Raw genomic sequence first — 11,714 nt, 5'->3', positions numbered from 1 at the left:
CATTCCAAACAAAAGTGAACAACTGAATGGCCATGTTCTGCCCTTCAGAGTGAGTAGGGCATAGGGATACTCACTTCCAATTGTAATTTGCAAACAGTGTCGAAGTTCCACTCCGAAAGTGAACTCTAATCTCTCTCTTTCTCTCTCTATAACAGCCTTAGTCATATCAATAGCTTAAACCTCAGTTCCTCCATTCACTAGTTCTAAAATGATGGTTTGGAATTTGCAATGGAGGCTTAGGATGAGATGCATAAGTGTTTTAAGGATAAAAACCTGATAAATGTCTTGAAATAAAACATCTGAACAATGGCTTGAGTCATGATAGTGTATGATTTATAAACTAATACCTTTTGACATTTGCATCACATCACCATCTCCATATGTATGGCTTTTCTAACACAATAAATTTTTTCAGCAGCTCACCTGGTACAGCACTGCACTTGGGGTGTGGAGCGCAGCGGTACAAGTCCCGTGAAACACGAGTCACAATAAAACAGCTTAAAGACTAAGCTAAAATGGCACGGTTGCTTCAGCACATGTATTTGTATTTCGCGTTTGCTTTAGGTTTAGGGTAGGGTCAAGTGTTATTTTTTTAAACGAGAAAGCATTAACCTTTTAGCGCCACTCACCAGACATTTCATTTCCGAACTGCCGCGTTATACAGCAACCAGCGTAATAAAACATTGCAACTTACATTTGATTCTGATCAAACTAAACACGCTGTTAGCCCCACTCACCGGACGACATCACCTTGAATGTGTCGCAAAACATGCAAGAAGCAATGTAATAGCATTTTGCTGAAATGTCGCCAGAGACACATTTTTCCAAAGAGGGTTGGATTTGAACAGATTACAAATGATAGGCTACGACTCTGCAGGGCAGCAGAATCTTGCACAACAGCAGCACACAATTCTTTGGCATTTTTTATTTATATAAATACATTTTTAAAAAATTATAATATTATTCTATTTCAAAATTATTGTAAATACAAATCATCTTAAGAGAATTAAATCCTCAGTAAAACAACAGCGCATGTGCAAGTCACAAAATGTGCAAAGCCTATACAATCCTCAGAAAATAAATTTGTCCTTACTTTGGTCTAGTTTTGTATCATAATAATGTTTGATTCTAAAAGTAAGGTATTGTTGTTTGAAATGTATGTGTAATAAGTATATAAAATTGTATATATTATGTACAGTAGTGGCCAAAAGTGATTTCTGGCCTAGGAAAACTGACATCTTCACCCTTTATTCAAATATTATTCAAAATTTGTTAAAGATTTTGTAAGCATATCACATAGTTGTGCTTGGAGTCAATTGTTTTATTTGTAAATAATTTATTTTTATTTTAAAAATATAACATTTTCCTAATCAAACTTGTAGGGTCATTAAAAACAAATATCCCCTCTGGACATCACTTTTGGCCACTATTGTATATACATTACTAATTATGCACAACAGCTATTTGTGTTATAGTGACAACAACAACTGTTACATCTACAATGATGAGTTTAAATTCCACATGGTGCAACTGTGGAAGAATGCCTCTCTCAGTACAGAAAAGTGACAAATATCCTGGACATTTCCGAAAGCGTGATGCGAGACATAAAAACTTCTGGGAAGGACATCATGCCACTGCGATCCACTTTGGTTTGGACGGTGTACGACTTCACCTCTGTTTTCCCCGTCAACACAGAGGTATGAATGACAGCGATTCTCGCCTCCTCTTGATACGGGGCGTCCCTGTCCTTGCCTATGATGACGTCATAACTCTGTCCAGGCTTCCAGAACGGGGAGGTGACCGTTAGAGTCTCCAAACGCTGCACTGTGAAGTATTCAAACGGGACGGGCTGGTCATCAGAGGGCTTGCACTGGACCAGCGACAGGTGCCGCACCTCAGAGTTGTTCAGCAGGAGGGCCACATTAAGAGGCGAGGTGTACCACACCGTCAGACGCTTTTTTTGAACCGGGCTCTCGGCCCTCTGCAGCACTGATGATTGGTCCTTGCAGTTGTTGCATTCACTGGAGTTCATCTTCTCACAGAAGCTTAGATCCTGCGCACATGTGCACATGTACACACTGCGCTCGGTCACGTAGGCCACCTTGAATTCAGAGCGCAGGACGGCAGGCGCGGCGAGCCACAGTATGCAGTACAGCACTGCGAAACTCATCTGACTGCAGAGGATCATCTCTGAAAGGGATTCTTTGAGCCCTGCATGTGCAAGAAAAAAGAATGAGTTTTTGTTCAGCCAGACAGCAACAACCATGGCTCTGTTCCAAAAGCTGGTGAGCTGCCTTGTGTCTGCTGACAGCTAAAGCAGCATCCTAAGTGTAACGGAACCTCATAAGTTACAATTTGCAGCACTCTTCTTACAAACACGCATGGGAGATTTGACTGACTATAGATTTCAATAGAGTCCGATATTAACATGTTGCTAAGCTAACCATGTGATACTTTAATTAACATTAAAACATATAGAAGAAATCAAAATACTGGGGTATATTGGTTCGGTTTAGAATTAGAGCTATTGATTTTAGTAATTAATTATTTACATTGGCTTGACAAACATGCTAATTCAAGCTATCAACATGTTAAAACATGCTTGCAACATGCTAATTCATGTTAGCAACATTCTAGCAATGTGTTAAAACATGCTAACAACATGCTAATTAATGCCAGCAACATACTAAAACATGTTGGCAATTTGTTAAAACATGTTAGCAACATGCTAATTCATGCTATCAACGTGTTAATTCATGTTATCGATATGCTAATTCATGCTAGCAAAGTGTTAAATCATGTTAACATTGTGGTAAAACATGGTATCAACATACTAATCCATGCTAGCAACATGTTAAAACATTCAAACAACATGATAATTGATGTTAGCGACATGATAAAACATGCTACCAAAATGTTAAAACATGTTAGCAATATGTTAATTCATGCTAACAATATGGTAAAACATGTTAGCAACACGCTAATTCATGTTAGCAACCTGTTAAAACATACTAGAAAAACATGCTAATTCATGGTAGCAATGTGTTAAAACATGCTAACAACATGCTAATTCATGCCAGCAACATGTTAAAACATGCTAGCAACATGGTAATTAATGCCATCAATATGTTTAATTATGCTATCGACATGCTAATTCATGCTAGCAAAGTGTTATATCATGTTAGCATTGTGGTAAAACATACTATCGACATGCTAATTCATGTTAGCAACATTATAAAACATGCTAGCAATGTGTTAAAACATGTTAACAACATGCTAATTCATGTCAGGAACATTATAAAACATGTTAGCAATGTGATAAACCATGTTAACAACATGTTAACAACATACTAATTCATGCTATCAATGTGTTAAATCATGCTATCAACATGCTAATTCATGCTAGCAACATGTTAAAACATTCTAACAACATGATAATTGATGTTATTGACATGATAAAACATGCTACCAACATGCTAAAACATGTTAACAATATGCTAATTCATGGTAACAATATGGTAAAACATGCTAGTAACACGCTAATTCATGTTAGCAACCTGTTAAAACATACTAGCAAAACATGCTAATTGATGGTAGCAATGTGTTAAAACATGTTAACAACATGCTAATTAATGCCAGCAACATGTTAAAACATGCTAGCAATGTGCTAAAACATGCTAGCAACATGGTAATTCATGCTATCAGCATGTTTAATCATGCTATTGACATGCTAATTCATGCTAGCAACATGTAAAAAAATGCTAGCAATGTGTTAAAACATGTTAACAACATGCTAATTCATGTCAGGAACATGTTAAAACATGTTAGCAATGTGATAAACCAATGCTAACAACATGTTAGCAACATACTAATTCATGCTATCAATGTGTTAAATCATGCTATCGACATGCTAATTCATGTTAGCAAAGTGCTAAATAATGTTAACAATATGGTAAAACATGCTAGCAACATGCTATTCATGTTAACAATATGTTAAAACATGATAATTAATGCTAACAGTGTTAAATAATACTAGCAATGTGTTAAAACATGCTAATTCATACTAACAATGTGAAAACATTCTAGCAACATGATAAAACATGCTACCAACATGTTAATTCATGCTAGCAATGTTTTAAAACATGCTAGCAATATGCTAATCCATGCTAACAATGTGCTAAAACATCCTAACAACATTCTAATTCATGTTAACAACCTGTTAAAACATGCTAATTCAAAACATGCTATGCAGGCAACCAAGCTTTTAGAACAGAGCCAATCTCCTTACAAGTGAAAGAACTGCAACCCACCAGGATGTTTCAGTGATGTGTGAAAAGAAGTGGTGCGATGTTTGGTTAGTTAGCCAATGCAAGATGTAGAGAGGACAATAAAACAGGCTCGGCCCTCTGACGGTCTGATGTGCAGCCCACTTTCAGCAGTGCCATGGTTTTAGGAGACCGTTTAAGCTGTTGTCTCAGCTGGCTGAAAAGAACAACATCCAGGGAACATAGTGATCACAGTCAATCAGGTCACATCAGCAACTGACAACACGAAGTGGTCCACAATGAGAAGTTTAATCAGGGAACTGAACGTGTTAGATTCTGAAAATGAAGCATTTCATTATGCACTATTTCTGAAAAAAGGTTATACGGGGTTCTATATAGAACTCTAGGGTTCTTAACTCAATTTTAAAGAACTCTTTATGCCAAAAAGTTTTTATATAAGGAGAAATGTCTTAAATGATAGCATAATACTTTCATATTTAAGGTTATTTCGATTTTTTTCTAGTGTTAAAGTATGTTTATGAGCTGTTTAATTCATAAAAATGTAATTAATATTGTTAATTAGTATTGTTCATTTGGGAGTCACACTTGTGTTGTTTGCGGTCAAAAGTGACTGAACACCTGAGATGTAACTTTTTTATTTAAAAATCAGTGTAATATTTGTTCAATAATATTTTTTATTTTGTATTTTGGGAGAATTTTATGAAACTAATTAATATTTCTACAATAATATAATAATATTTTCCCATTGAAAATAATAGACTTTGTTCAATTAAAGCTGTATTTCATGTTAAAATAGAGACAAGGTCTTTAAAATCTAATTTTTGAAGGCAAATTATTGTCATCTGGTGGGAGTAAAAACGGAAAAACATCTGTAATGCCATGGTGTAACCTCCAGATTCCTATATAGCTTTCTCTAAAGAAGGCTTGTAAATTCTACACTTTAAAAACAATTACTGTTTAATATCTGTTTAGTACCTTTCTAATACACTGACAACCACTAAACACAGTGGTGATGAGAGTCACATGATGAATTAAAGCTCATCAAATGCAGCTTTTCAACAAGCTGAGAAGGACAATACTAATATATAGAAGGTGAATAGTGTCATTCACACACTAAACACCATCATGGTAACACACATGACATTAAAAAATGCAGTTAACATTAATTTAACATTAGATGTAACATAAAACCCTAATGTACATAACTGATTAGAAAGAAAAAACTACGGAAAAAAAAAGTGTCACACAGAGAATTCTGGGAAAATCAATTCATGTTTTTTTTTTTTTTTTTTTTTTTACTGTAAATTATACAATGACTTGTTATTTTTCACTTCCAAAAACTGTAAATTTCAGGGTATTTCACTGTAAAAAAAACATTAAATGTATGGTTAGATCTATTACAGTTATTCACTGTATATATCATATAGCATTTTTACAGTCTTTTACTGTTAAAATGACGATCATTTTTTACAGTGTACAGTTGTTTTTGGACATAGAAACTATACATATATAACTACTTTTATTATGATTTGGATATAAATTTAGACACTTTCAAAGACTACTTTTTGTCAAGGTTTAGATATTTTTTGTTTGAAATGTTGATTTGAAGTGTCAGTTTTTCCATTACTTGTACTACAGTCAAACCTGAACAGAGAAACATTTTGTTACATATAACATCAAAATTCAATAAAAATGTAACAAATTGAAAAGGAATTCTTTATCAGAGCCTAATAAAGCAGGGTCTGATCTGATCCAGCCTCTTATTTGAGTCTTCTAGCTCAGTTTTGCCATATTTGTACAGCCACACCAGTTAATTTGTGTGTGTGTGTGTGTGTGTGTGTATAACTGTGTGTTGTGTGTGTGTCTGTATTGTACTCTTGATGTTTTAGGGTGTTTTCACACACTCTCGGAGGTGGTCTGAGTACGGTTCGTTTATGGGTCCGTTTGTAATTTGATTTCTTCGTGATATGTAAAAGCATCGAGGTCCCGGTCCACTTTGCGTTTTATTTCGACAGGTGTACCTGCAGGCTTGCCACACCCGCTGTTCCGTCTTTTTCGTCACTGCTGACAACAAGGTCCATTCACGATCGTGTTCCAGGAGGAATGCTTAATATATTTGCGATGTAATATAAAATATTGCATTCATTTGCTACACTTAATATAAACTACTAATGATCACTAGCAACATATAATCTTGGTTAATGTCAACATTTACTAACCCATTTTGTTTATATTTTTATATTGTAACAAGTTCCATAGGTTTTTTTGTATGCATAGAAAGTTGTTTTAGCAATATTCAGCCACTGAATAATGTTTCAACTTCCATGTTCTCTAATCAGCTATTTACAGAGTCCAACTCTTATTTGAGTTTGTAGATGATTGTCCTGACATAACTGTACCCTACACAAAAAATAATAATAAACTTTATTTTCTTTTATTAAACATTTAGTATTTTTGTTTCAATTAGAAGATGCTTAAATATTTATTTATCAGGTTCAAGAAATGTCCCCGAGCCAAGACTCAAACGGACTGAAGCACAACATAAGCTCTGCCTATATGAGGCTATCGGCTCCAATAGATATATATATATATATATATATATATATATATATAGGGTACAACGGGGCTAAAGGCACACCTTAAGAAAAATTGTGCTTTTCACTACTCTCAAAGTATATGATTGCAGGAAAAATATATATGTTTGTATTGAACATTGATGGAGCAACATATTTTGTGTGGAAAACAAACAAACAAAAAAAATCATAAAGTGGTTAATTTTGTTTAAAAATCTTATAAATGTATGAGGTGGTGAGGGGGCCTTTTACCCCACACATGGGGTAAAAGGCACACAGTATTTATACAAATACTTTAGCTATAATAATATGTTTTTAATAATGAATAGGTTAATACTTGTTCAAAAGAATAACTTTAGCAAAGTTTGTACTATTTTCTGTTTTTTTTAATAAATAAAAGAATTCATTTTTGTTCAATAAATATACTGTCATTAAAATAGGCCTATGTGATATCTATTTTTATATATAAAATATAAAAATAGATTTAAAAAAATTATTTTAAAAAGTAAAGATTCTGAAAGCATCGAAGGAGATCCCATAATAGCCTATTTAATATAGATTTACAGTAGTAACAATAAATTATATTTTATTATGATATGATTAATATATTTTAAAATATGATTGTTTCATTATAAATATGGGTATTATCTCTAAGATGAATACCCAATTTGATATATGATATTTGCTATGTGAATCTAACCATGTCATGTCAAAAAATGGAAAAGTCAGCCAGCTATTCATTATCATGTTAATTATTGTGCCTTTTGCCCCAACAGGGGCGCTTTTTACCCCAAATACCATACTTTTACATATTCTCCCATTATTGAAAAACTGTTGCTTGAATTACCTTGAACAAAACTGAAAATCATTAAGAAGACCTTTGTCTGAAAATACAAACATTAATTTAATGGATACTTATTTGCTACTTAAATCAACAATATTTTTAAAAACATCAAATATTAGTTCAAACTACCTCAGAATCAACTTTACGCTGCTGCCCGCGATCGCGTCAAGGATCAGACAAATTTGCACGTGCATCTTGAAAAGCGAATGTTTAGGAAAGTGCTGCGGCAAGTTTTTGTGCCATCTAGTGGTTTAGAGGAAAATAAAATCAAAGGCGCCTTTAGCCCCGTTGTACCATATATATATATATATATATATATAGTTTTAAGAGTTATACATGGCATATTTGAACTAGGAAGGAAATAGATATACGTTTAAAACCATAAACATGACAGTCTTCTCAAGTAACTGTAAAAACTTCTGGTTAAAGCGGTTTTATCTGAATACAGATACAAATAATTTTGAGATTGTTACAGATACAGGCTCAGCTGCACACCACTAATATAAATGCTGTTAATTCATGATACCTAAAATAAAAACCAAAGGTAGCTAATAGAACCTTATTATGAAGTGTTTTTATTGTTCTTTTCTGAGCTACAAAAGATTTACAGCAGACATGAAGATTATAGTATCAAATGAGGTTGATTAGGTTGAGCCAGTCGTGTGATGTGATAAACTTCGGTTTTCTTCTGTATTTATTGCCTTTCACAATTGGAAAGATGCAGCAGTGCTACTGAAAACACAGAAAGCCGGGGTCTGAGTTCTTATGAAAGGGTCTGAGATCACTTCAGTGCTGAAGAGGACCAAAAAAAGAACTGGGTTCCCTTTTTTTTTTTTTTTTTTTTTTTTTTTAACTGGGTTCCCTTTTGAGTCCACTAGATTGTGAACACCAAAAGGACTGAGGTCACTTTCGGCTGGTTCACTTAAGCGAACTGGGCTTCTTTTAAAACGATCTGTGAAAACGCAAGTGTAACCCCTTCCTTGCCGTCTGTTTTTTTTTTTTTACCGCATTTTGGCTGAATCATTAATTTTATTTCACGCATTTGCAAAAACTTGCTTTGTGTTACAGTCAGACCAGTTCATATATGTTTGTTATGGGTGGCATGTATCTATTTTTGTCATATTTTTCATATTTCCCATTTATTTCCTATGGCGGTCATTTCTGTGACACTTTTTTTGACAACAATTTTTTTAATCAAGGCCGTCTTTTGATTTTTGTGGTCACATATTGACTGCTACAAAAGTCACAGAGTTTCTTACCATTCCGATTAAGTAGTGTTTTTTTTTTTAATTCAAAACATTTTTTTTTTCGATCTGAAATCACCGAAAAACACCAGAGGGTTAAAAGATTAATTAAAACAAAATTAATTCATTAAAATTAGATCCATAAAATGATGGAAACCCCTAAAAGGTTGCATCAAGACAGAACCCTTTAAGGTACTATATAGAACCTGTTCTTGTAAGAGTGCAGGCCATCACTGAAAGGTGACTTTGACTATATTTTCAGGCCAGCTTCTGGAAATACAGCAGAAATTGCGATGATTTTTTTCATTAAATATAAGAAAAAAATAGACGATTGAAGGAACTTTCGCACAGCACCGCACATTTTAAACAGTCAACAGACAGTTGCATCATCATCATGTTTAAAACACTGTCTGCCTCTTACAGATTTACATTCAAGTACTTGCGCCTATCATCAAAAAACAAAGTAGGCTAGCTTTACCTTTTTTATCAGCTTTCTTTGGCAACTTCAGACCTGAAGGTTTCGACTTTATGAGCTAGACTCTCACAAAAATTCCTCAGCACCAGTCCTGCTGCTTGGATTAGTGGGCTTCTTCCTCCAGAGTCTTAAACTATGCTTGTGTTTCTTATTATGCAACAAAACTGGCCGGAGGTGACGTGCCGTTAGCAACCACTATTTATTCTGCCTGGTCCAGAATGCATGCAGCTGTCCTCCATTTTCTCTCCTGAATAACTCCAGGGTGTGTCCACACTTCATCAGCATGCCGATTAACTCGTTCAGGATTAACTTTCCATCTCACCTTCTTACACAGAGCAAACAGTGCGTTGAAGCTCTTGTAAACATAAATCACCAACTATTCATTCTCAACTCTTTACATCCTTTTCACAAAAGATCTACATAATGGACCCATTCATGAAGCTTCTCAGTACAGTCCTTCTCCTTAATGCAGAAAGAAAGAATTCCTGGCAGCTTTGCTTGTGCTGATTCACTGTTTTCTCTAGTTAATCTAAGAAAACATCTGTCTTGTCAAAAGATAATACCCTAGGCAATGATTTGTATGTTTTGTTAAAGTGGTTAGATTGTCTCTTAGATAAACACTGTCCTCATATGGCAAACCTGATTCTCAGAGTTTGTATTCTGGCTTTTGTAACACTTGCACTTGACTTTCTGAGTCCTGAAAGGTTTACAGTAAGTCACATTTAAACAAAAAGAGAGCAAAAACGGAATACCTGTTTGTCGTTGTCATGCTGAGAGGCAGTCGAACACATGTCCATCTCACGGTCTGCACGTCTGAGGATTCATAGATCATTCATGGACTGTGGGGTTGGGCTTACCGAGTCCACAGAGGCTGCCAAAGCCACAAGACGGTGTCCTCAGCATCTTGCTATGCATGAGCACAGCAGCTAAGCCAAGAAGGAAAATATTAACTACATCTGGGAACAACATGAGACACTCAATAAAAAAAACGCAGATGACTAAGCTTAGACCATAAAAGCATGAGTATGAAGCAAGGGTGAGGTTTTCCTGGGAGTGCTGGAAATCTAAGCACTGAATGATTGTATTAAAGAATAAAGTTAAAAAGGTTCAAAAACATAAAGCAGATACAATTATAATGTGTGTTTTCAGACCATATTTATATTGATATTTGGTTCTGTGTACCTTATTTTTACAATGTAATATCCTCGTTTATGAATGTAAATGTGAAATAAATCCTAAAGCTTAACAATAACTTTGGTTTCAGTTTAACCCATGTGCGTGTCAAAAATGTTCGTGTCAAAAAACTGTCATAAAAATTTGAAGCTTGGGAGCACAGACTTCAGTGTGGACTCATTTTAAAGAAGACCCTTGGCAGAATCATGTTGAAGTAAAAAAAAAAAAAAAAAAAAAAAGTTTAAAAAGTGAAACCAAAAAAAAAAAATTATAGAGTTTTAAGTTTATGAAAACAATTTATGAACTTTATTTTATAAAAAAAATATATATATATATATATTATGAAACGTTTTGAAACATGTTGAACTCAAACTGCTACAAAATCAAATCCACAAATCTAAACAAGATGTGTTCCAAATTTGAGGTTGATATCTCAAAAAATGAGCTTTCAGTAAGATTTCGTTTGGGCTCAGTACCACATTTTCCCAGTCTGATGTCAGCAAAGCTCTGCTGGTACACACAGTGGTTGGATTTCTGATTTGCAGTAGAGTTTTTGTCTCTCAAATATTACAAACACACACACAATTTTTATTTTATTACATACATATATCCTCCTGGGACCCAGGAATAGACTTTTGTCCTCTGTAGTGGACATTATCTTTTAGTGAATTTCTCTAACATCATACATGTCACAGTTTTAGTCTGGATGTCCTGTAAAGAGCACATTCAGGGCTTTGCAGAGATACCAAATGTTTGGAAGTTTTTCCATGACAACAACTTCTTGGTCTTTAAAAATAACTGACATTAATTTAGTGATCAAATTTAGCACTCTTATGGAAAATGATAATATTTTGTAATTATCATTTAAATTGGATTATTTTTTAAATTGTTTGTTATAAATCAACATCTCAGGAAAATGTTATGGGGTTTCTAATCAAAATATGACTTTCTGTTACAAAACAGGGCATTGATTTCATACATGACCTCTGTAGAGGACACCAGGACTTAAATCATGATTATCAGACATTTTGGGAGACACAACAAGTGAATAGCGAAATAAATTATATATCAATATTCCTATTAATTATTAGATATTATTATAAAAATGTTGCCAATTTT

The 11,714-nt window shown here is 34.2% G+C and overlaps 1 protein-coding gene across 2 annotated transcripts; it reads right to left on the bottom strand.

The window, feature by feature from the left end:
• Nucleotides 1–910: 910 nt before the first annotated feature.
• On the bottom strand, nucleotides 911–10,348 carry si:ch73-52p7.1 (uncharacterized protein LOC100321084 homolog). 2 transcript variants are annotated; one of them, XM_051916358.1, is made up of 4 exons: nucleotides 10,175–10,348; nucleotides 9,426–9,744; nucleotides 4,311–4,482; nucleotides 911–2,211 (listed from the first exon to the last, which is right to left on the bottom strand). In XM_051916358.1, exon 4 carries the CDS (start codon nucleotides 2,186–2,188, stop codon nucleotides 1,550–1,552), a length of 639 nt encoding a protein of 212 aa, XP_051772318.1. In that variant the 5' UTR covers nucleotides 2,189–2,211; nucleotides 4,311–4,482; nucleotides 9,426–9,744; nucleotides 10,175–10,348; the 3' UTR covers nucleotides 911–1,549. The 2 variants fall into 2 exon arrangements, with proteins under 2 accessions (XP_051772318.1, XP_051772317.1); XM_051916357.1 differs by lacking the exon at nucleotides 9,426–9,744.
• Between the last annotated feature and the right edge of the window lie 1,366 nt (nucleotides 10,349–11,714).

The sequence above is a fragment of the Ctenopharyngodon idella genome, chromosome 13 (genome assembly GCF_019924925.1).
Source record: "Ctenopharyngodon idella isolate HZGC_01 chromosome 13, HZGC01, whole genome shotgun sequence".
NCBI classification, from domain to species: domain Eukaryota; kingdom Metazoa; phylum Chordata; class Actinopteri; order Cypriniformes; family Xenocyprididae; genus Ctenopharyngodon; species Ctenopharyngodon idella.
This window is presented reverse-complemented; position numbering and strand designations above follow the sequence as displayed.

Bases quoted from the DNA above. Each gene is read 5' to 3' on its own strand.
- si:ch73-52p7.1 (XM_051916358.1), bottom strand. From the start codon at position 2,188: ATGATCCTCTGCAGTCAGATGAGTTTCGCAGTGCTGTACTGCATACTG.